Source organism: Ischnura elegans, chromosome 6 (genome assembly GCF_921293095.1).
Source record: "Ischnura elegans chromosome 6, ioIscEleg1.1, whole genome shotgun sequence".
Lineage (NCBI taxonomy): Eukaryota > Metazoa > Arthropoda > Insecta > Odonata > Coenagrionidae > Ischnura > Ischnura elegans.
Genome location: NC_060251.1, coordinates 11,926,860 through 11,953,700, shown reverse-complemented (window position 1 = coordinate 11,953,700; position 26,841 = coordinate 11,926,860). Strand labels below are relative to the sequence as shown.

At 39.0% G+C, this 26,841-nt stretch overlaps 1 protein-coding gene across 1 annotated transcript in view; it reads right to left on the bottom strand.

The window, feature by feature from the left end:
* The window catches only part of LOC124160453 (cuticle collagen 2-like), a 146,847-nt gene that overhangs the window by 24,675 nt on the left and 95,331 nt on the right, over positions 1–26,841 (bottom strand). Inside the window, exons 2-3 of the mRNA XM_046536305.1 lie at positions 26,322–26,411; positions 25,782–26,049 (exon numbers count right to left, since the gene is read on the bottom strand). Of these exons, the coding sequence (XP_046392261.1) occupies positions 25,782–26,049; positions 26,322–26,411 (358 nt within the window). The remainder of the gene's footprint in view (positions 1–25,781; positions 26,050–26,321; positions 26,412–26,841) is intronic.

The following is a 26,841-nucleotide window of genomic DNA, read 5'->3' as shown; positions in this document are numbered from 1 at the left end:
GAAAAAATAAATCGAAGGAAGAGAAACTGGCTGGGACATTTGATGAGAGGGAATGGTATTTTGAAAGTAGCTTTGGAGGGATCGGTGGAAGAGGTCAGAAGAAGGGGAAGGAGAAGGCTGAAGTTCATTAACTATATAAAAATTGGAAGATATAGAGACTTCAAGGAGATGTCCGGAGACAGGAGAGAATGGAGACAGCATTGGCGCGGGGGATAATTCCGACGGGAAGAACACCACAAGATGATATCAGGAAAACTAGGTATTTTTGTTGAAAAAAACGGAACAAATGGCATCACAAAATTTAATACCCAGATTGCCTTGAAAGCTCCCTGAAATACAGAAAATATTAAAAAATATTGACCCGGTGAAGTGCGCCCCTCCCAGCATTTGACTCACGAGCCGCCACTGCTTAGAAGTCGAAAAACTGGGAGCCCCGACCAAGTACCATGAAAGTGACATTTACTAGCACACTTTTCTTGAATTCAATGGTTTTATCATCTAACGAAATCGCTATTTAGACTCAGAGGAAGAGTTGATATTATTATCAGTATTATGCCCGAGTAACATAACTTGCACTTCTTCCAATCTCATTCCGCCCGTAAACATGTTCGTTATTGTTTCAAATCTATCTCTATTTCTTCCGCAATGATTTTATTCGCTGCTTGCATTAAATATCGGTTAAAAATAGAGTTTTGAATTTTAAACGTCCGACTTAATTACTTCCTTTTAGTCAGCAATATCAATATCTCTATTATAGTACCTTGCGACCCACCTTTAGGGTGTATGGCAGATGATGACCAATCCTCGACACGCAAAAATCACCCGACATGCAAATTCTTTGGCCATAAAAATGTCTCGAGGTAAGAAGAATGGAAAATAAAAACATTCAATGAATCGTGCTAGCAAGTGGCGCCAATCATTTCATCATCGAGACAGCGTTGGTATACTTCTGGTTCGAGGAAAGGATGACATTTTTAATATCTCATTTTTGAAGTTGATTTCCTTTTCTTATTCTCGTGATCACGTCTAAACTAATACTACGGTAAACGATGATTATTTTCACGTTTCTGAGAAATAATCTGGGTGCGATCGTGGTTGGACACCCTGGTCGGCAAACGATAAACTTTTTGAAAAATATATGAAATTACTGAGAAAATGCAATTGTAATACAGAATTTTATCTGTTGTTACAACGAAAAAATCGCTTAAAAAAAACAAATAATTTGCCTTCGATTTTGGACGAATGTCATCATCCACTTCACCATCTCTGTCCCAAGCGATATAAACTGAACATTGGATGATGTGCTTGAACAGGTGCAGTCACCGTGAATCGAAAAGCGGAAATGAAGTGACGGTAACGCGCGGAATCTGAAGCTTTAATATTAGCCAATCACTTAGAAGAAACTATTCAGAAAATAGTTCTAGACGCCGCCGCCGCCAATAGGGTGGTTGCCTATGATTTTTTATTGCCTAAATGGAAAGATTATTACTCCTGGAGTACGCATTTCGCGCCATTTCATTTTTAAATGACGATATCTATTTTTCGCGATTAAATAAAAAGTGAAAATTTTCAAGCGCGCGATAACGCAACGGCAAAGGGTACCTTCATAGCTCGGCGTTGCGTACTTGGGGGCGGAGCTAACTCATCGCAGCAAGTTGGAGCCCTTCACAGGTCTGCGTTGCGAAAACAAATGAAAGGCAAAAAGCGTCGGCTCCTTAAAATCGGCCTGTGAGCATATCATCTTATGATTTCGAACCAAACGCACAATACATATGTTGTTTTCTGCATGTTTACCAAATTTCATTTCTTAAAATGTTCTTCTTAACTATAAATAGCATTTGAGGTTAATATGGCGACCATAAAGTCGATAATAATGCATGAGTAATGGCCCTTGCCTATGCATTATTATGACCTTTAAATTTTATTTCCTAACTCGGAATATTCGAAAAATAGCTAATTACATACACTCAATGAACATGAGTAACGTGGAATGTTATCAGGAATATTTATTAATGATATCTATTGTTCAAACAGATTGTCCTAGTCATGTTATCTAAATAGCTCTAACTGAGTAGATCATGAGGGCACAATTGTTGGATATAAAATGGAATTTTAACGACCTTAGCTACCAACCAGCCCCTCTCACGCTAATCTATGCTCCTCAGTGATTGTAATCTAATTTAGGGTTAACATTTGTCTTATGTTTAGGAAAGATACGAAATATTAAAGCTGAACACTTCAAAATAATAGTAAATAATGAAATAAATAGCATTTGCCACTCCCATTAGAGCTAATCTTGCATATTTGTATACCCAGAAACAAACACCAATTCGAAATCGTCGGCGTACTGCCGCCTTCACGCAGAGAAAATCCGACAGGTTCAGTTTTTCTGCGACGACGCAGCGAGCTGGAGACGTGACGTCTACAATTCTCAAAGACGGGCTCTGATTGGCTCACTAGCCGCGGCGTCAACGCAACGCCGAACTGTGAAGGCCCCCTAAGTACGAATGCTGGGAAAACCCCGTGTGACGTCGTCCTGGTTTCCGATGCATCAAGTGATGTGACCTTGGGGCGAGGCTTTGAGCGATGATACGACGCAGGATGCTATAAGATGGCAGAGTACCTTACTAGCAGGTAGCGCTTGGCTTAAATAGTGGCATTGGTAATCTCAGACGATGTAAAACTCCTATCTACTCCTATAGAAACTAGGTTGCTGTGACGTTATGTGGAGTGGCATCACATGGGCGCCAATCTGGCCTTTTTCAAATGAGGATAAAATCGCCCATTGCCATTCGTCTAAACTGAGATTTCATAAACCAAATATATTGTATTTTATGAATACACTAATGGTGGGTAACGAATCGCAATCAATGCCTTTCGTTTTCTTTGATAAAGGAAACTACCAATTGGCGAAAAAGGGGTTCCAACTGAAATTAAACCGATTTCAGCTCTAAATTTACTTATTTCATTATGGCCCCTCACGCTAAGAGCACATTCCCAGTTTTGTCTCACTGTAGTGAGGTACCGAGGTGATCACTGTCACCTAGCTGTCACATTTTCCAAGTATTCTCCTTACAAATCCTATTTAAGGTTGGCTTTCCCGTATCATTCACGTACGTGACCACTCCACGAAAGATCCCGAGTAATTGTGACCCCTAAGGATCGTGCGAATTCTGAATTCCCTTGTAGGATACCATTATCGGAGTAACCTCTTCCTGAAGAGGTATCCTTCTCCCAAAAATTCATCACCATAAGCTTAACAAGATTTAATTATAAATTCCAAGCACTGAGCCATTCAATCGTGGCAGCTAGATCCTTCTCCTAATTGCAATGGCCATCAATTTCTCTACATATACAATCACATAATCTGCGAAGAGGTGGATTTTGCTCGTGACCGCGGTGGTAATGTCATTAATGTAAAGAAGGAACAAAAGAGAACCCATATCACTTCCTTCCGGTATAACTGATGCAATTTGTACAGTGTCCGAGCTAATTCTATCCATAACAAACCTCTGCTTGCGATCGTTTATGATATTCTTGAACAAACCAATCACGTGTTAACCTATATCGTATGCTTCCAACTTTAGAATCGGCTTTGATTGCGGAGCGACAAGGACTTTCAAAGTCTGGAAATATAGCGTCAAATTGACCATACCTGTCACCCTCGGCTAATTTATCATGAACATGGGCATAGGGTTTTACGGTGGCCTGTGTGTTTACTTTCTACTCCGTGGACTCGGGTTGGAATCCCATCGGTTGCGGAGAATTATCAGAGACTGCCCGATTCCTGCTTGCGTGGGTTGTGAAAGTCAATAGGGTGGTTTCCTTCACCAAAGAAAACGAATGGCATTGATTGCGATTCGTTACTCACCATCAGTTTATTCATAACATACAATATATTTGGTTTTAGAAATCTCAGTTTAGACGAATGGCAATGGTCAATTTTAACCGCATTTGAAAAAGGCCAGATTGGCGCCCATGCGATGCCACTTTACGTTACGTCGCAAGGTCCGAGATGCTATACGAGTAGTCAGGAATTTTACATCGTCTGAGATTACCAATGCTTGCAGGAGGCACAGAGCTGAGACGCCCAACAAACAGAAACTTCTGTCAAATTAACAAAAAATGATCTCAATAATGTTTTCTTATCTTTTGATAAAATTGTCAGAAGTATATGTCTACAGTTGCGTTTTAATTTAAAATGAGTAATTTTTAAGGATGCCATAACAAGAATGAATATGTTTAGATTCCGTAGTAGTGAAAATTTATTTTCTATTGATAGTTTCCATTATTTTTTTGTGAAACGATTAAAATGTTTTATTTTTCACGTCTTGATAATATGGGTAGGGGAAAAAATAATGTTTTTTCACATTTCTACGCATAATATTTTACACTGCATAACAAAAAATTATCAACTTTGATTCTCAAAAGAGAAATCTTGCACCAACCGGCCACCCCACCTCTCCTATCAAGTTATGTGCCCGAGTGTCCAACCACCCGACGCGGTGATTAGATGCGAAAATTTGTTCAGCATTAGTTATAGTTCAGGATATTTCTCTAAAGATGAGACGACATTACAGTTTTCTACACTTGCATACATTATAAATTCCATATAAGTGTTATTTTTTTATTTTTAACGTGCAAATTACGATTTTATTCGTGAGATATATGTAACGGACTCAACGATTGCGCTGGCAAGTCAGAAGCTTGTCCCGGAAAGCGCGCGGCGGCAAGGAAATAGTTTCTTATTCTTGGAGAACCCATATCTTACCGCAATGCACCCGCATTTTGCTAACCACATTCTCCTAGGTCTTTCATAGCTCCCATCAGCTCAAACATTGGAAAGGGCTCAAGAGTGGCGGCGGGCACTACCCTCCCTACCCTGGTAACCCCTATTGTGACCGTTAGCCCTGCCTCAGTCTCACGATTTTTATCTAGCGTTTAAAAAGTTTTCTACTAAAAGCATAGCTGTCCGTTTGTAGAAATGCCGCTAACTGCTTTATTGCCTCGTCATATGAAGGGTTTTTGCCATTTTGAGGATCGCTTATCTTTGATACAGGTGTTTTCTTCGAGGTGGCTCGCACGGGGTTTTCCACAAATGCCTCTTCCCAATTGATTGAAAAACATTCCTTTCACGATTTTACCGAGCAAATTATTCAACTTTTACTAGCAAGTGTCAAAGGATCTCATTGCTTGTGCTACGGAAGCGAGGAACCAAGGTCTATTTTCCCTAGAGGGTGAGATTTCAGCATTGAGGACGAACTACCACTACTGCAGGATATCTCGCACGATAAATAGGTTTCTATGCTTTCCAAGATAAATATCTCACTGATTTCGGGTGTTGTATTATGCAGGGTATTATACTCTAATTTCGATTTTCATCTTTGATGATTCAGATTGTTGATATTTCGGATAAGAAAAATTGAGCGAATGAAAGTAAAACGCAAAGAAATACATGACGTTATTGTTAATGGAAGTGGAAATTCGTTGTCCTCAAAAGTAAATTTGCCGTTCAGTACCTTCTCAATTAGTTTAACTGGGAGCAGGAAGTGAAGACGAAGGAAGTAATGCAGAATGTCATGAACAAATACTTTTTCAATACGTATTTACAGAAATGGGACGAATGGAAGATAAGCAGCGACAGCGTTTGAAAAAAACGTCGGTGTTGGTTAGAGAAGGGTAATCCACCTGACATGCATGATAACCTCCTTGAGACTCCTTGCACAGTTTGTAACCTATTATTGTTTAACGTATTCGTATTGGCTTTACTTTCCTCCTAGGCGATTTTATATCACTATTGCTATCTAATTCCTGGTTTATCTGGGTAAAGCAGCAAAGAAAGGCCTAAGAAAGACTTTAAAGGTTCTAGTGATAGGTCTAACAATAAGAGCAGAAAAGTGACTGGTTTGAGAAAGCAACAGCAGCTGAGCTATCGCTAGGCACATCTGTGACACTGCGCCAGCAAGGGAATGATGCGGCAGCGAAGATAATCACGGAAATGACCACGACCACCCCCACCCGAGGGAAACGGATATTACAGAAATGGAGGGAATTACCTACAACTCAAAAGGAACTGACGCCAGAAGAAGCTATTTCGCTGATTGTTGACGGCAATTCAACAAAATTTCTATCCAAAATTATTCGTAAGACTGCCAAGATCTGCGGCCACCAGCTTTATCCTAGTTATGAAAGGGCTGGACGAAAAAAAAAATCTTCATACCCAGAGGGAACTTCAGTGGAAGAAACAAATTTAAAGTGGACCTTCAAGGGCTTCTGAACCACACAGCCTCGCGCATCATAGCATCAATGCCAAGATTCAGTGATGATCACGGGGTCAACTTTTCCATTGCATGCAAATGAAAACTAGTTGTGGAGCTGGTGAACTTATTCTCGATGTTTTCTTGTGATTTACATGCTTTTGTTAATTTATAACGGTTAAAATATAATTACATGTTTTCCATTGCATTTTCAAAATATAAAATGCTTGCGAGGTGATTTCTGATGAGTGTTATATCAGAAAAAATGATGACACAAAGTTCAGCTATTAATTAAGTACTACTTTTGTCTTGAAATGCAGGTTTCGGCTCTCCAACAGAGTTTTTTCATCATGTTCTCTTTTATTGCTTCTTTTCATCGGTGTTAATAAAAAAATATTTCTAGCTCTAACTTAAGGCTCCCGGATACCTAGTCCAAAAACTACGCTGCAGATGTCTGGGCCGATTCGTCTGACGCCTCTGTTATTCTATGCACATAACATTTGAATGCATATTTACGAAGAAGAAAGATCGATATTTGAAAAGATTATCGTAATTTTTCATTTCTCGTTTTTCACGCTGCAATATTGACCACGGAAAAACACGAAATCCGGTAAAATTGGCTGCCTGCTACGGCGTGTATAATGACGAAACCCAAAATGTTTTACAGTCTTTATAAACTTTAATCCTTTATCTTCATATTAATTTATACTATTTTAATGTAGTCCTCATAGAAGCGGCACTAAATCAATCTATGCGAACCTTTGCACGCTATTTTTGCGCTCTCCACGGCGGCGACGTTCTCCCGTTCACATCGCCCTCAGCCACTGAGCGAGTCTCATCGTGGCAGTGGAAGGGGACAACGCTTGTATGGAGTCTCTTGCCTTCAGTTCGCCGGCAGCCGCCGAGCTGCCGGGTATGGCGGGAGAGAATGCTGCGTCATTGCTCTTTGCCGCGTGAGGGTCGCTCTTGTATGTGTGATGCGTGCTTCGGAGCCGAATTTTAATCTTGTCCAACAACACGCTAAAGGACATGAATTGTTTCACGGTAGGAGCGCAGAACGCCACGTACTATTTAACAGTGCCTTATTGCCAAAATACTGTCATACCATGATGATTTTTCCCTGACTCTTTTGTTCCGATGCAATTATAAAAAAAAACATATCAATACAACCAAGATGCATTTCCCACATTGCATGCGAGGAGATATACTTCGTACATTTGCTATCGGTAATGCCGGTTTATTCTCAGCGAGGAGGATTGCTACAAATGACCCTGGTCAGTTTATATCCGCTTCAGTACTGCATTTTACCCTGATACATCTGTTCATTTCGAGATTAAAAGTTTCCTCTCATCGGTGCAATCTCCCTTGCCATAATTTTATACGAAAAATAAGATCAATTACATTAATTCTGCTAAAAATGAAAGATTAGCTTTATATTTATGAGTCTCGAATGTTTATTTTTTAAGAAATTCATTAGTTTAAATGCCTAAAATTATGTAACAAATATAATTCTTGATAGCTCGAGTCACGTCATAGATTACGCATCGTATACCAGCGTGCAGATTTACATCCGTGTGTTCTATCACCGAAATTTTCCATTTTTTGTAATTGAAGTTTTTTATAACGTGCAAGTCAAGAACTCATGGACAACTTGTACTATGCATGATGCATGGAAACATGTTTGCTTAATTCATAAAAAACTTGCTAATTCTAAATTGGCAATTGTAATAAAAAATGCTAATTCTTCGGTGCATGCATTTGTCAATTGACAGGAAAATATTTAAGACATCGGTCTCTTACAACCCACGCTTGCACTCTACGGTCCTTAAAATAGAATTTTTCTTGGCTTCTTTTTTGTCTATTTGATCAATTGAGCCGGAAACTTAGATGAGTAAGTTATAATGCAAAAGATATGGCAGCATTTTCGAATTCGTTATTCCTACATACAGGGTAATGGTCTAATTTTTCTGTGGAATGAGTGTCGTTTTTTGGAAACTTAAAAATAGATAAAATATTTTAGGACTAGTTTTGTGTCTCTCATTATTTTAAACTTAAACAGAATATCATATCGCACACTATTTAATTGATTCAGGGATCCATAATTTTTTAAAGAGGTAACAGGATGCACGAATGAGGAAAGGATTCCGCACTCGCGTCATCGCAATCCACGCAACACCGCATATTTTGATATTTTGCAGCATAAAAATGAGATAATTTGATTCTCATCTTCCCACTGTCCTATTCGTCTCTCGTCAATCCTTAGACCCTTGGTTTTTACTGCAAGTTCGCTCGCAGTTTCATCATTATCAAGTAAGCCTTATAAATCGAAAAAATAGGCATCAGTTTCAAATAATGTTACATTTTCATGGGTATCGAGTGAAGGACTTCTGGTTAAATTAGAATGAAATCACTATGGCAAATGCTTATTTCTTTTATCGGAATAATCTTATATTTCCCTTGGATTGGAACTGCCCGAAGATTTTTTTAATCTGGGACGGAAGTCATTGGAATATATGGTTGCACTGGACGCTTCCTCCGAGACGATACAAGTTCAAATCACGCAAGTGATAAAACAGAGTAGCTATTATGGGCTTATCTTGAACTGTTCGTGATATCTGGAGATTTTTCCGGGTATTCTTCCGCGTTTATCCATTTTTAGGACGATATTTCGCCAAGGTTCCAGTTGGTTTCCTAGGTCCACTGAAGTGTCGATGAAGAACAAAGAAGGCCGCTACTACCCGAGAATAATCAGGGAGGCAATTGAAATCGCCACAACAACAAAGAACTTCAACCTTGAAGACGGCTACACTCTCTCCAGCGCGAGGAAACGGGTCCTCAAAGATCGCAACCAATCAAGGCACACCTCCACAAAAAAGGCGGAAAACGGGGTGTATATAATATGAACAACTTTATGCATCTTTTCAGTGACATCAAAACTATCGAAAAACTTGCCCAACATCCTTGCATCTGGGCGGAGACCTCAATGGCAAAAATACCGACTGGGACTTCAAAACTTTCGCCAGAAAAGCGAAATATAAAAACACCACAAAAACCTACTATGGAACTGAAGAAATCCCTGATTCCAAGGAGGTAAAATTCCTAGGAATAATGCTGGATCCAAAGCTCTCTTAGAACAATCATATAGCTTACGCCACCAATAAGACACAAGCAGCAAACAATTCCCTCAACCCTCTGCTCAACAGGAGAAGCCGAATGAAACTCGACACCAAAAGAACAATCTATCTTGCCATGTTAGGCCCTCTTCTCACTTACAGCTACCCAGCATGGGCAGGGACTTCATACTCCAATCTAAGCAAACTATACGTCAGCCAAAACAAGATACTCAGACGAATTGTTGATGCACCATGGTTCCTCAGAAATGACTATATCGCAAATAACCTAAACATTCCTCCCCTCTCCCAACACCTAACCAACCTAAAGGACAAATTTGAAAAATCACTAAATACAATAGACAACACTCTCATACACGACATATGGGACTACCATCTTTTCAGTGGACCTGAGGAAGCCAACTGAAATGTAGGGGAAATATTGTCCTAAAAATGGATAAACGCGGAAGAATACCCGGAAAATCACCAGATATCATCATAATCTCCGCGGAAGCTTACTTGGAAACTATTGAACCGCTCGTTCACATCACTGGGCCTTAGGTCGTAGGCGGCGGAAGACTGACTTGATGTTTGTGTGTTCATTGATGTTGCCACTTGGTCCTCCACCTCTGGCAGCCCTTCCTTACTCTAGAATTTATACGCTATTATTATTAATAAAACATGTGCACCTTCCCATACACAATTTCGTCGATTTACCTGCGAAGCCAATATTTGCAGTAAATACGCCGCAAAAAGCATATTTTTTAACGATATATTTTTTTTACTCACGTCTCGAACTGAAAGCTTTGGTTGAATAAGTAATCGTCTCCAGAATCTCCCAAAGAACAAAGGAACATATTCACCAATAAAATAACTTTTTAACAATTTTATCAATTTACTTTTCATGCGTGAATAGATTATGTGAACATTCACGCCCATTCTAACATTGGCAACAACGTCCTCCAACGATACACCGCCTGAAAATAGCCAAAATTATTGAGTCCGTCGTGCATCGATACTTATTTGTCAATTTATCTGTAGCATTTTATAAAAGTAAAATAGTAAAAAAAATATAAAATTAATTTTTTGCGATAGATATGTTATGCTTCGTTAGTTTTTACCAGAAAGACTTCTGCCGGGAATTGCATTTGAAAAGGGATTTGAAAGTTTTCTTTACAGAGTAGCGCCATGCAAATTGCATTAACATATGAAAAAATATGATATAAAAGTGAAAAGCAAAGAAAAGAAAGCATATTTTTTCATGAAGAAAGCATTGGTGAAGTGGTATAGCACCCTTGTCCGAAACTTATTTTATTGCTGGCACTGATAACTCAACATTTTTATATATCTCACAGCGAGCATCATTGTAATATATGGTAATGAACAAATTGATAATATTAACAGTGACTCCAGAGATGCTACAAATACAGATCTAGAAGATACTCCGCAAACCAACAAAACAAAATCTGACGCAGAAATTGCCCATATGGTGATGGTAGAATTTATGCCACCTCCCATCCCACATAAATATTGTGGTGGATATATGTTATGGTAGAGAGGAAAGTTAACTTCAAAAGTAGCTTCAGTATTAATTGGGAAGCTGAGTAAGACAACGGTATTAATTAATCCGGTAAGCGGTATGGATTCTGGTTGTAGAGTTTGAGGAACGACCCACCGACTTAGTAGCAGTTCAAGTCTACAAGTCCGCTATCATTCGTATGGAGATAGAAGTAGACGAGGTAATAATAAGTGAAATGCCTGGTTTAAAAAAACCAAGTAATGATGGGGAAGTATAACGCCTCAGTCGGGGAGGGAGGAAGGGCTGGGAAATAGGAGATTTTGGGTTAGGAAACGCGAAACGAGCGGGAAGAGAAATCAAAAAAATATTGCAGGAGAAACAAGTTATTCGTCACAAAGACCTAGTCCAATTATCCTAAAGTGCAAAAGTCCACCAGGAAGAGTCCAAGGGATACGGAGATACATCAGAAAGACCACATAATAGTAAAACAGATGTAAAGGAATGGCGAAAAATATATCCCATTCTCCCTAAGGTGAACGAAACGAAACGAAATATTCAAAAGACTCGTAAAATAATAAAGGTGAGGAAATAGAACGTTGAAACTTTAATGGGAATGCGAGGATAGATTACTAGAAACCTCTGGAGATTCGTATGACAAAGAAAACTAGGATAACGAAGGAAATTAAAAAAGAAATGGCGGTGATAAGGAAGTGGAAGAACGTAGACACAGTACAGGGAAAATTCTAAGTAAACATAATCATCTATTACGGTGAGAAACTAAGAAGGGAGAAAGAATTGGTGGAAAACAAGGAGAGAGACTGCGAGGAAATGGAAAAGATTCAGAAGTAACGAGAGGTAGATGCGTTGTACGTCAAGGTGAAGTCGCTATCTGGCGGCAAAAGAGGACAAGCCATGTCAAAAATTAATGCTAAAAATGGAAGAATGCTAACTGAGCAAATCGAAGTTCAGAGTAGATGGATGGGGAAAGAGGAGGATCTGCATGGCATCGGAAACAGGCAGGAAAGATTTAACATGTAGAAGAAGCAGTGGTGTGGCATAATCTTGAGCCAAGGAAGAGGCCGCTTCTAAGACATGGAAATCAAGGGAGCTCTCCCTGATATGACCTTCGTCTCCCTGATTTCGCGACAATGGAAAATAAGGCAAAGTGGTAATGAGAATATTAAAGAGAAGAATAGAGAAAAGGACTATCAATTACTTGGGCGAAGATCAGTTTGTATTCAGAAAAGGTAAGTAAAGATGTTGTTGAAGTTTATTCGGGATTGCCACCGGATAAGGTTCTCCATCTCTGCCGACGTTTCGATGGCCATCGTCATCAGGGCTTGATGACGATGGACGACTCGGCCATCGAAACGTCGGCAGAGATGGAGAACCTTATCCGGTGGCAATCCCGAATAAACTTCAACAACATCATTTGCCGGGAAAACCTCAGATCTTTCTTCGGTAAGTAAAGATGCTATTGCGGTTATGAGGTCGCTCGTGAAGAGGAACCTAAGCTATAATCAGGTTGTGTTTGCCTTATTCGTGGATTTTGAAAAAGTATTTCATAGAGTGGACTGGACAAAATTATGGATATTCTCAAGAAAATAGGCGTCAGTTGGAGGGATAGGCGACTCATTTGTAATCTTCATTTGGCCAATACTGCGCAAGTGAAGGTAGCGGACGGAGAAACTGGGAGGGCAAGCTTTGCCCGAGTAGTAGGGCAAGACTTTTCACTATCTCCATTGTTTTCTGGAGTATACGCTGAGGTGATGGCAAGAGAAGCGTGGGATGAGGTGGGAACTGAAGTAAAAGTGGGAGGAATGATGTAAAATCAGTAAGGTTCACGGACGATCAGGCGTTGATTAGCCAGTCAGCAAGAGGGCTGATGAGTATAGTGGATGCATTAGACAAGAGATGCGATGAATATGGCATGAGGATTACTCACAAGAAGACTAAAGTCATAATTAAGTTAACCAAATTTCCAGGAAATATAAAATTATCCACGCAACGCTTTACTCCCTCCGAAGTAAATGTTACCATAGAGTAAGAATATATACTTACTCTATGATGTTACCCAAAATTTATTAAAACAATTAATAATGTGTTAGTACAATCATAATTAAACTACTTGATAACCTTCTGGGGAGGGGTATTAAAGTTCGAGCAATTGGTTGCTGATTCTCCAAAAAGCAATAGCTTGATTGCTATCAAATATAATTTGAACCGTCCTTACCTATATTTGTAGATTTACAGTTCTCCCTTTACGTCATCATAACCTTTTCTAAGTATTCAAAATTTTCTACCCCATAAGAGGATATAAACCTAAAGAAGAAGCTGAAAACAATGCATTAAATTTAAGATCTACAAAAATTTATATTTTGCCGACGCGTAATTTTTCCGTTCAAACGCTCATTTATCTATGTAAGACGAAATTGTTTTCTTGATGGTCAGAAATTATAAGAGGATCAAATAGTTTAACATATTTTTTAAAGATTAAGTAAGTGGTAACTTATTGTAGAAAATCCAAATAAATTAATTGGTTGATAGTGCGTTTAATGCTCAATATATTTTTTTTGCACGGCAGGCTGAGATTTAACAAAAATTGCTATTTTTTCGAGCATTTATTATGTTTCGTATCTGGTCTCAGCTTACTAATTTTTTCAATTCGTATTGTCATTTGTTTTGAGGTATCCTACAGGCAAGACCTAAATGGGATTCCTACTTTATCCTAATTTATTTGAAATGCGCTCTTAATGATGATTCCACGGATAAATAAAAATAAATTGGTCAACTTATTATTTATGCGGTTCGTAAAGAGTCACGAGCTACGATTGAGACACAAGATAAAAGTAGGTGGACAAGAACGGAGAAAGTGAAGCGGACGTAGACGAAGAAGAACGACGAAGTGTAGGACATAGTAAGGGAGGAGAGAAAACTGTGTTACAGGAAAGAATGTTGGTTAAGTGAGAGATAGAAAGGAAATAAGAGATTTGATGGAAAGGAATTTCATAGTGAATTGAAGAGGAAATGATAGGAGGAAGTACAGCCAGAATGTTTAGTAAATACTCATTACAAACCTACCTTAATCGGTAGGTTACTTTAGTAATTATATATAAATTTTGGCACATATTTTTGTACGGATTATAGTTATGAAATTTTTATAAGTGATTAAAATACCATAGCATGCGTCTTCGTTATCCCTAACGTCCAGTTGCAGCCTTCAGGAAGAAGAAATTTCCTCCCGAGATTCCACACTTGATGATTACTGTGAAATCCGATAAGGAAATATTTATCTGAAGCGAAGATCAAAAGTTTCTTTGAAATCCAGGGGAAACAGAATACTCCACGAAATATACGAAATAATATAGAAACGCATTGTATATTTTTCTTTTGTACTCCAAGTGGATTTAATAAAAAAATTAGATGGACAAGGCTTTATGGGAAAACCTCATGGACGAGAAGTTAAAAACATTTTACCTTCTTCCAGAAATACTTAAATTGGAAAAACTAAGAAATTAATATTTTTATGTATCGGGAGTTACGTTTTTCATTGAAAACGAAATCTCTAAAACATTTTGACGGGTTGAAACACCATGAAGAACAAACGATATTCTCAAAAATGTCAAGGAATAATAAAACTGTACCTTTCAATTCTTACTTGCCTGATTTTCTCGCTACTACATGAGATTGCTTTAATTAGTAACCAAATCAATTATTAGAAATTTTTTGAATACTTCCGGGTTTTTGGAGACGAAATTTCACCAATCTCTGTGCTCTACACTTCCGTAAATAATATCCATTTCCCAATCTCGAAGACCACCGTGTTGCCTTGAGATTCGTCTACTTCCATGCGGCGCAGAGGCTGAGCACGGTGACACTCGGCTGTTCAACAGTCGCAAACCCGAGCGAGAAGGTTCCCAAAATTTCAGTCATCTGAACCCATCCCCTCCACATCGCCTCCCCTCCCTTCCCTAAACACTGCCCCCTATGTTCCCTGCCTCGAGTCCAAGGCCAGTTGCTAGTCGGCTAGGCTCGCTAGCCACTAGGCCGAGTTTTTGAGGGGTGGGGGGAAAGATCCACAACTCGAAAGTGGCCGATGTATCCGGGAGCCTTAAGTAACAATTGCTTTTCGCATCCAAGTGTGATTTTAACCAAGCTACCTACATATATGTTGTTACATTTTATTAATAATTTATTATGTTAATTGGATATATTTCACGTAATTAAGTATATATCAAATCAGAAACGTCTCCATTTTTCGTTTGCCACCCGTTTTTTCCTTCCGTATCGAAAACTGCGAGCGATGATATCTTCATTCCGTAAAAAGACTCTGGATTCCGTTAAAACAACATCATAAACCATCATTCATTGCTGAAATTTTATTTGTTTTATTCCCAAACCACCGAATACAGCTCAAATTGAGCCATTTTATAATGAGTATTCAAAAAGTTAAACAATTATTCACACGAACAACCAAACTCTGGATAAGGGAAACCTACCCAGGCGGGACTCGAACCCGCGATATCTTGTATGGCAGGCGAGGACATTACCCAGCCGCCACCGAGGTCGGTGGCGTGATGTTGACGAAATGCCTGTTTACATAATGAAGATATCATCGCCAACAATTTCGGAAAAGGTGTTAACTCAAAAGGACCTTCGCATTCAGGCCTACTTTCTCAGCGCATGAGAGAGGAACCAGAAGTTGGCTTCTAATATTTTTAATTGGCTCGCTGCCACTTAGGTGTAATATATCTACTCCGACTGCGACCCCTGTTCCAGTGACCCGTATCAAATTTATCCTGAGTATCAATTTTCTCCTTGGAGTCGTCGCGGGTGAAGTTGGGAAGGAAGTTGCCTTTCCCCCCCTTCCTCTCCCTCGCGGCGCTTCGGCTTCCCTCTCCATATCCCGGCGCTGCGGCTTGAGGCCTTCGTGAGCGGTTAAATTGGGAAATTCAAACGCTAGGGCGCCCCCTGAAGCCAAGCGCTACCCACTAGCAGGGTACTTTGCTGCCTGCTAGCAGCCTGCATCGCAGCAAAGCACATACCCTCGCCGACGCGTTTTCGCGCGCTTGAAAATTTTCACTTTTCATTCTATCTCGAAAAATAGATATCATCATTTAAAAATCTAAAAGCGTGAAATACGTCCAATAATCTTTCAATTTAGGCAATAAAAAAATAATAGAAAACCACACTATGTATTCCAGTCCAATGCTCCTTCCGTTGAATGGAACGGTAAGCCATGGTCCCCTTGGCGCCATTCAATTTCAAATGCCAAAGTCGGGTTCATCTCTATTCCGCCTTCCATACTCTTTCTTCATGGCACATATTACCTCTGCTGTCAGACGCGCCTATCGGGTGCCAAATACGAAAAAATAGTTTCCTGGGTTTCACAGCACCTCTCTTTTCTAAATCCGAGATGTTCTTTCGCCAACACACTTTGGCTGATGTTCCTAAATTGTCCTTTCACAGCTGTCGTCATCAGGATATAATGCCTCATGTTGTGTCCGACTGAGTAGTCCTGTCTTCGTAGGGTTTTTAGAACACGTCTCTTTTCTCCAACTCTTCTTACTGGGTACTTCCTCTTTCCTTTCTTGTTCAATAAATTGTATCTTCATCATTCTTATATTGTATGACATTTCGAATGTCTCCACTCATGACTTATTTCTTATATTTTACTTTAAATATTGAGAAAATTTTGCGGAGGATTATTTGGAGAATAAGTTTTTTTTCCATTTGCCAACATTGGTCCAAAAAGGAACAGCATCAGTTCAGCCAATAGAAGGGATTACACTACCTATTATTATTTTTTTATTTATAAAGCAATGAGTGTAAAAAAGCCCCTCAACAAATTTTACTATTGAACGCTGAATAATTTCGCCCATTGAGCAGTTTGAACTTTCGACTTGAATTCCGCGCCAAAAACGTATTTCTTGATCGACCCCATGTTTATGATGTGTGAACCCCATGATATCTGCATTGTTTGCATAAGGAGTGCATTGTCATGTATGATTTTACACTTTCCCGGCGAATAACTTTAGAAAAAGCTAAGTGTATAAGGAATTGGACTATCTTAAGAATACCTTCCGCCAGAATGGGTACGGAGAGCGGCAGATCACTTTGGCCTTCAGAAAATCCTCCGCAACTGCAAAGAGCTCGGTAATGAAGGAAGACCAACCTAAACCGACAGCCAGGGCCTTTTTACCCTATATTTCCACCAATTCGGGCAAGATTTCTAGGGTTCTGAGGAGGTATAATATCGAAACCATCCATCGCCCTATGACGAGTTTAAGAGATCGCCTCGTCTGTGTAAAAGATCCAATTGGCCTTATGACTCCTGGAGTTTATAAAATCCCCTGTGAGTGTGGTAATGTCTACGTGGGTGAGACTGGGCGAACAATATCTACTCGTCTCAAAGAACATCAAAGGCATTTCCGACTTGGTCAACCGGAAAAATCAGCCATAGTCGAGCATAGCTTGGATGAGGACCACAAAATACGGTGGGATGACACCAGAGTTTTATGGCGATCGGATCATTTCTGGGATCGTTTAACCAAAGAGGCGATTGAAATTAAACTTGAAAATAAGAAAGTAAACAGAGAAACCGGATTTTCGATCAGCAGCTCTTGGAATAGAACCCTTAAAAGAGTTATGCTTGCCAGAGCTAAGTCTACGCTGGTCCACGGTCTTCCGCGACAACAATCGGATCTCGACCAATCCGGCTCCTCCTAACGCTGGGCTTCAACGGTCTTTTCGAATTTTCTATCAGTAGCCGTGAGAATGGGTAGCGAGTCGGTACCCGAAACGTCGGCGCTCTTAAATAATCTAACCCGCGCGCAATCCCGAGAAGATTTTTCTAAAGTTATTCGCCGGGAAAGTGTAAAATCATACATAACAAGCCTCTACGGGGAGGATGTGCATCGCAGTGTACGTAAATTTGAAGGACTGCGTAAGGAAAAGGCGAAACTCCTCAGCTCTCTTGCATTTCTACAACGATGCCGGGACGAGGATACCATCCCTACCTTCGCCCGAGTGAAGTCATCAGTGAAGTCACCAGGTGTGAATCGGATTTTGAAACGGACGAGTGTGGCATTGATTCGTGAGAGTATTCACCACAAGCGAAGATTACTTGATGTCAACGCCAAGAGTTTGCTTGCCCTCCATCTTCACCTCGCTTCTTTACTCTCACCTCAGGATTGGGAGTATATCGATGGCATAACATTTGCAATGGGAGAGGTTATCCTCAGGAATGTAACCGAAAGGCAAAAAAGTAAGTTCATTCGACTTTCCAATTCAAAATCTCCTGTCGCTCCGTTGGATCGCAATCGTGTTGTTATCAATTTAACCAATGAGTGCTTCGATGAACCAACTTTTTCGGTTCTTTCAAGAGGTCTTAATTTCACGCCAACTCCTAGATCCATTCCTTTCGTGGAATTTATTGGTGGAGTGGAACAAGCTGTTCGGAAGCTTCCCAAGGAATTGGCGGAGGAGGTGAGAGACGAAGTTTCTACTATTTTGAAGAAGGCTGTCGTTCCTAAGCCAAACATCTCGAGAGAAGAGCTTTTCGCGCTTCGTACTTTGCGTGAAAACAAATTGATTACGGTTTTACCTGCGGATAAAGGGAACGCCACTGTTCTTATGAAAACTTCGGAATATCAGCAAAAAATCGGAGATATCCTTAATGATCGGGCGTACCGAAAGTTGAATGGTGATCCCACGGACTCAATTACGAGGAAGACCATAACTCTAATTAAAAAGTCAGGCATTTCTGAAGAAGTGACCAAAAGTATTTATCCTCATGCTCCGGCACCTCCCAGATTGTATGGACTACCGAAAATACACAAGGAAGGTGTTCCTTTAAGACCTATTGTGAGTGCTATTGGATCTCCCACGTATAATTTGGCTAAATATCTTACCGGTATTTTGTCTCCGTTTGTAGGTGTTTGTGAACACCACATTAAAAACTCTTCGCATTTTGTGGGGATCTTGGAAAACCTTACTTTGGAGAAGACGGACATCATGGTCAGCTTGGATGTGGTTTCCTTGTTTACGCGGGTACCCTTAGCTGATACGTTCAAACTTCTGGAGGAGAAATTTGACAGTGGGACGGTAACGTTATTCCATCATACGCTTACATCCACCTTTTTTAAATACAACGGTAGTTTCTACGAAATGGCAGATGGAGTTGCAATGGGATCCCCTTTGTCACCAGCCATTGCCAATTTTTATATGCAAAATTTTGAAGAGAGAGCCCTTTCATCTGCTCCGTTGCGCCCTAAATGCTTCCTCAGATATGTTGATGACACCTTCATCATATGGCCTCATGGAGTGGACGCTCTTCACAATTTTTTGGACCATATGAACGACCAACACCCGAACATCAAGTTCACTATGGAGTTAGAGCGGAATAATAAGATTGCCTTTCTTGATGTCCTCGTCCATAGGAAAGATAATGGAAAAATTGAGTCATAGTGTCTTTCGAAAACCCACGCATACGGATCTGTACCTCAATGGCCATAGTCACCATCATCCTTCCCAACTTGAAGCAGTTCTTTCCACCCTAATACATCGTGCGAGAACAATTTCCGACGCGGAGAGTCTTCCTTCGGAATTGGACTATCTTAAGAATACCTTCCGCCAGAATGGGTACGGAGAGCGGCAGATCACTTTGGCCTTCAGAAAATCCTCCGCAACTGCAAAGAGCTCGGTAATGAAGGAAGACCAACCTAAACCGACAGCCAGGGCCTTTTTACCCTATATTTCCACTATTTCGGGCAAGATTTCTAGGGTTCTGAGGAGGTATAATATCGAAACCATCCATCGCCCTATGACGAGTTTAAGAGATCGCCTCGTCTGTGTAAAAGATCCAATTGGCCTTATGACTCCTGGAGTTTATAAAATCCCCTGTGAGTGTGGCAATGTCTACGTGGGTGAGACTGGGCGAACAATATCTACTCGTCTCAAAGAACATCAAAGGCATTTCCGACTTGGTCAACCGGAAAAATCAGCCATAGTCGAGCATAGCTTGGATGAGGACCACAAAATACGGTGGGATGACACCAGAGTTTTATGGCGATCGGATCATTTCTGGGATCGTTTAACCAAAGAGGCGATTGAAATTAAACTTGAAAATAAGAAAGTAAACAGAGACACCGGATTTTCGATCAGCAGCTTTTGGAATAGAACCCTTAAAAGAGTTATGCTTGCCAGAGCTAAGTCTACGCTGGTCCACGGTCTTCCGCGACAACAATCGGATCTCGACCAATCCGGCTCCTCCTAACGCTGGGCTTCAACGGTCTTTTCGAATTTTCTATCAGTAGCCGTGAGAATGGGTAGCGAGTCGGTACCCGAAACGTCGGCGCTCTTAAATAATCTAACCCGCGCGCATTCCCGAGAAGATTTTTCTAGAGTGCATTGTCGTTTACGTTATTTTGAGTTTAAAAAATAGTAAAAACGGAGAACTTTAAATGAGTGGGAATAAACCTTATGTATATTGTTTTGTACCGAGATGTGAATCTACCTCTCGTTAAACACCAGAAAAGTATTTTGTTTTTATGGTGCCAAACGACCCAGACCAAGGAAGACAGTGATACGATGCTGCACGTAGACAGCACATTCCTTCAGAGATAAGCTGTTATAGATTTTATGAGGGTCATTCAAATGTCTTTTATGCTTCTCAAAGGGAATTAGTTTCCATTGCTTTTTTTGTTGTCTTTGGCCACACACCGCAAAAAATTCGTATGTGCTCAGAAGACCCTGATTCTTATGTTCTTCTTTGCGTCGAAGACCCTTTCCGTTGCAGTGGTTGGCTTTAAATGCGCAAGATATAACCAAACAGTGAAAACCAGGGCAAATATGCAGTAAATGCAGACAAAATTATCATTTAATCCAAAATAAATTGAAGCAGAATGATAAAGTTGCAATTAAAAAGCAAAATTTCCCTTTGAGTGTGTATATGTTCACTCACAAGCGGAATATTAGCTGAGCGCTGCATAAAACTACGAAAGAATTGAAATTTCCTTGAGAAGCAGAAGTGGTGCCACAAACTTTGTCCTAAAACTTATGTGAAGTGATTATTCACTGTACAATCGATTGTACGAGTAACTCAGATGTATGCATAAGTGTACTTACGGATATTTTCAATTAAAAATCCCCATATCTGAGTTACTCTTTTATTTTGATGACACTTGTTAAACATTTTTTATTGTACGAAACTGACTTGAAGAATTATCAGTGATACAATTGATCAAAGCGCGGCCTCTCCTTTAAGAAAATGCTGTTCCAACGAAATTTGAACGCTACGCCTAAAAGAAACGGAGAAAACTCCGAATTCCCTCACTTTAGTGGGCAAGAAAACAGATATAGCTATAGCACAATTTTTTCATTTATTTCATTATTTGCATCCGAAAATTTAAAAAACTGTAATGAGTAAAGGGTTTAACGATGGTATGTCCACAAATTGAAGCATCAACGATGATTGCCCTGATTACCATCTCTCTCAAAACTGTAAAAAGTTCATTTTAAGAAGTTTAATTTCAATAAAATGATTCGTTTTGAGACAGTAAAATTGTTCAAATTCTTGTTTGATAATGTCAGTATATTTCGGGAATGAGCCAGAACAAAATTAACGTTTTGTTACGCCAAGATGATAGACTTTTGGCCACTATTTCCACGAACACAATGTGTTTACGGCTTCTTCAAGCATTACTCGCAAGCACTGGCGGATACAGATGGGGGAAGCGCCCCCCCCCCCCACCCTTGCGGGTTTAGCCGTATTGCCGAACATTGCAAAACCACAATTGTAACTTTTTCATACCATAAGATGACATTGTCTTTTACATGCATATTATCACTTTGAATTAAATTTTCCTTTACTCTGCCCATGACTTGATCATTTTTTTATTACGATAAAAGTAAAGACAACTCAAGATATATTTTGTGCCCCCCCTTGAGTTTTTTCTCTTTCCCCTACTGTACTCACGCGACATTCATGAGGTTCACACGTCACGCCGCATCAACCAATAGAAATACGTTTATCGTCGTTGGCATGGCCGAAGCTCCTATGCGGACTTTTAAAGCTGATTATCTCAATTAAAAGTTAATCTTGAGCTCTTAAATTTCACGTGTATGTTTCTCATTCACGTAGTTTTTGTTTTACATAAAGATATTCTATTTTTAATTTTCAGAGTTCTCTACTATTATATTACAGAGTATATAATTTGGTAAAAAAATCTTTTAAATGGAAAATGTGGTCTTATATAATAATGATAGGTTGATACGTTGGTGGAAAATTTCTCAAATATTGTTGACAGAGAATTGACCGAAACAATTTTTCCAAGCCTAGCAAATATAGAGAAACATTTTTGAAAAATAATCTACCATCCCCTCAATCACATTTGAAAAAACGGAAACCAGCAGATGCTAGAGAGATTTAGGTGTATATACATTTAATTATGGTTTGGACATTAATTAAAAACCTACCATTAGATCATACTTTACAGGAAATGTACATCTAGAAAAGGAATTTTTTCAACTAGATTACTTGATAGTGTCATTATGATAGTGTCATTATGGGGGAATGGTGTAAAATTTGACTATTTAAGAGCAGTATATATTAGATATTTACTAGAACTTGACATACAAATTATCGTAGGGTTTTATTATGGACATATGAGTCCATCAATACATCAACATCATATTCTCATTAGGGGAAATAAAAAATGACTACTTTAAAAAATATTCTTATTCATAAACTAATGTAGGCATCAGCACAACATATTTTATGAGAAAAAATGTAGGTACTCAAGCTAATAATTTTTTTCGGGATCAAGAGCAAACACATATATCAATCCGAGGTAGACTCAGTAAATTCAATGCCTCACACATAGAACTCAATAAGGGCACAAAGTCGACATGAGAAAATCTGAGAACAAGATATCTCTTTGGATATAAAATACATTTATACATTTAAAAATAAAGAAAAGTTCGGAATAACTCACCTAGCAAAAAATAGTGTGAGATAATTCTCAAATCAAGGTTATAATAGTGAGAAGACAACCTATGAAAATATTGGATTATCTGCAAATGAAATGGTACCAACATTCCTGGAGGAGTTGGGGATGCCCAAAAAACAGCCTAAAATACTCGAAACTAAAATTGTTGCTGCTTCATCTCTATTCTTTTCTTCGGTGACTTAATTGAGGAGTAGGAGGCAGCAACCATTCCAATCTTTCTCCTAAGACTGCTCGAAAATGGGATTTAGGATTAATAAGGAGTATCAGTAAATGCCAACATTACAGCCATCAATGGGTCCAGCCCACCAGATCCACTTACCTCGTCGGGAAGTGGCAAAAAAAAATTCCGAAATATCTAAAATTGTGTTTTGGGGGAATGCAAACTTCACGGCGGATGTGTTGTAAGTTACCAAACGTTGTAGGAGTCGCAATTTTAATGGAAAATCGGTAATCGTTAATTACCTACTCGAAATTTGTTCGAAGTATGGATATTTAAAGATAGCCAAAAAATTGAGAAAAAATCTAGTATCATGCATTTCAATGAATTTGGCCTACGATTATTGCAAGTTGGTCAAAAAAATTCCAAAGTTAGGCCCATAAGAAAAGCATTAGAAATTTTAAAAAGTTAAAAAAAAATGCTTAAAATAAAAATATTGCTAAGAAAACCACAACAAAAAATTCAACAAAAAAATCTTGTACCTTATACGTTAAGGACCTTTTCCTACAACTATAGCAAGTTGGTTTTAAAAAAATCCAAAGATAGGCCCATAAGAAAAGCATTGGAAATTTATAATAATTATATAAAATACTTCAAATCTAAGAATGGCAAAAAATTTTGCAACTATAAATCAGCCAAAAAATCTAGTTTCTGTCAGAGACAATTCATGTTCCTGTGACATTTATAATTAGGATATAAAAGGAAAAGGTTTTAGTCCCATAGGGCTCCAATGTTAATTCGGATCGATATATCTCGAAAACCAATCGACTTTTTCGAGTTTTCGGATTTTTCCCCCCGATCAATATTTTTTCCCCACCCACGGTAAAAATTTCGTCATCCCAGCACGTCCGGAAGTGGTTGGGATTTCGTATACGTGAATCAGTGGTCAGTGAGTGGTCAATGAGGTATGTGTCACACATCGGGTTGTATGTAATATAGATGTATATATTATAGATTGTATATATTATAGATCATTCCTAATACATAATGGGAGTTCTGGTGAGAAGCATATTCTCTCTAGAGATACCAAAGTGTTTCTATGAAAGAATCAATCTGGATCCAGTGTTAAATATGGTGTGGAGGTGGGAAATAATGGTGTGATCCATAGGGACTATAGAGGGGAAAAAGATATTACTTTACCATCATAGCGACCTGAATTACATATTTTTATATCTCCAGATGATAGAATAAGTCAAATAATTTTTGAAGAAATAACTATGGACGTTCAATTTGTGTAGATCAATGAAACAGTCTCTCAGACTAATTGAGGTATGGCTGGCTTTGGGAGTTCTGATCAACTATAGGTTGATATTAAAGGTATGAACATTTTTACCGGGCTATATATAATAATATATGTAATCGCTATTGAAGGTCTTATCTAATCCTTACATGATGTCTACTACTGTGGTGAAAGGGATGCGGGAGAGGAAGACTGCGTCAGAGGAAGAAAAGGAATATTCTATTTGGAGAAACCGAGGTGTTTGATGAGGGGTGCTCTTGTAGCTCAAATTCTTCAATTCTTCAATGTTTTGGCTACATTGAGCTCAATATTAGATTTAGGATTAGCAGATTCAGTAGTTTCATGTTAACTAGCACCTAAGAAAAAAGAAAGAAGACCTAAATCTGATTAGATTACTCTGAAAAAACTTGCTCGAAGCTGATTTTTGTGCCTAAGAACTTCAAGAGTTTGAAGAAAAACAGAAATATAATATGCAACAATATATGATAGCCTATTAAAGACCATTTTTGTAGGACAAGGGAATGGTAGATGCCACTGGAAGACCTCTGTTAAAATAGAAAAAAAAGGAACAGGGGAGGAAGTATGTGAATGAGAATACCAATGCAATTGTGAAAAGGTTAGGTCATAAGGGAAATGCAGTGACATCTGCATCAAACTAATTATAAAAATTTTAACCAGTGTTGGTGATACTTATGAGAGCATTTTTATCACAGAGCAGGGACTGTGTGCCTTTTTCAGTATACCCTTAACTATTTCAGAAAATATTTGCTATTAAAATCCCTATTGTCAAGCCTGTGATGTCTCCTTGCTAGACAATAGTCTACTAAAGGACCACAAGGCTGGGAGACTACTCAGGTTCACAGCATAGTGTGAGGATATTGCCAGAGATTTTCTTTTGTAAATCACATACATATTCTGCATTTAAGCATGGTTTATTTAGGAAAAACAATTTCCTAAACTCTTCATTAAAATAAAAATACAAAAGGCAAATATCATTGTACTCATGATAAAACAGTAGTACTATACAAAATGAATTAACATCATTCAAATAAACAAAAGCCTTTTTGAAATAAATAACCTGAAGTACTATTCCACCGAATCTTTCATTGCCTTGGGCTATTGCTAAGTGAATAGTTCAAATGAACAACTGACTAGAACAGGAAGAAAAAAATCAACTCAAACGGCCAATAGTGCACCACCTACCTCAAGGAACCATTATTTCCTTTTCAGTGGATTTCATTTCCCTAGCAATGTGCCAACTTCATCACAGAAATTTTCTCCAGTTTATCTCAAGCAGATTACAAATAAGATATTGGAATGCCCTCACTTTTGTAGCTATCAAGGTCATCATTATCCCTTTCAATGTCAACTATTCCAAGCGGATTGTTGTCACTACAGCCACCCGCATCTCCCCCCCCCCCCCCGACGGCCTATGCCACCTCCAACAGCACCACCTTCCTCACTATCACTCGAAGTGGTGGTGGTGTCATCCAATCCATGACCACCTCGTATCCCACTGCTGCCACAACCATCAACTCCAGCACCACTGCCTGGAGGAAGTCCACTGCCACCACCAGCTCCAAGAGGAACTGTGGTGGATGCCGTACTTGATGTCATTGCTGCCCGAGCATACTCATCCGTGTCAATGGACTTGCAGAAGTGGATTGCACTCTTTAGTATTTCACGGAGAACAGTCTGCAAAAAATCAACAATAAAGAATAAACTCATTACAGATTGATAATGATGTACATGCTGTAATTTAGATAATAAGAAAATAGGGCAAATATGCACGCCACTGTATTTAATTAACCACGCTAGAGTAAAGGCAAGGGCACAATATTAAGTATCCAATTAGAGTCCATTGAAATATTGATAACAAAGTTGCAAAAAATTTAAATCCTAAACAAAAAATACATTTTAACAAAGGTATGAGCTTTGAAAAATTTATGGGCACATTGAAAGCTTACCTTACAAGAATACCTTGGCATCTTAAGAAGAAAGAAGCATTTGTAACTCTCAGGCAAGAAGTGATCTGGTGGGTTGTATTTATCCAAAACCTGTGTAGAATAAAATATTAACCATATGATCATCATACAAATTAATGTTTACTCAGCAATGGTGAAAATATTGTGGCACACTTTACTTCTCAGATACTGACAAAGATAGGTGTACAAACCGGCAATACGAAGTCTCTTCCTCTCAAGTCAGCAATAGTCCTTGGAAGTCGAGTCCTTCCCCAAACAAATCGAAGAAATAATGATCACTCTTGATTAGTGAACTCCTCCAAAACATTCCAGAACCACTGGACAAGAGGTGAATTACCGTCAAAACCTATAAAAGTGTCAAAACTTTAGCTACAATCCCATTAAGCATCTCCTACAATGAAATTTTATCTAATGACTCAGGCCCGAAGTTTTCATCATTTACTGAAATTTTTATACCTATCCTTATATCCATGAAATACGAGCGCAAAATTGAAGCACAACA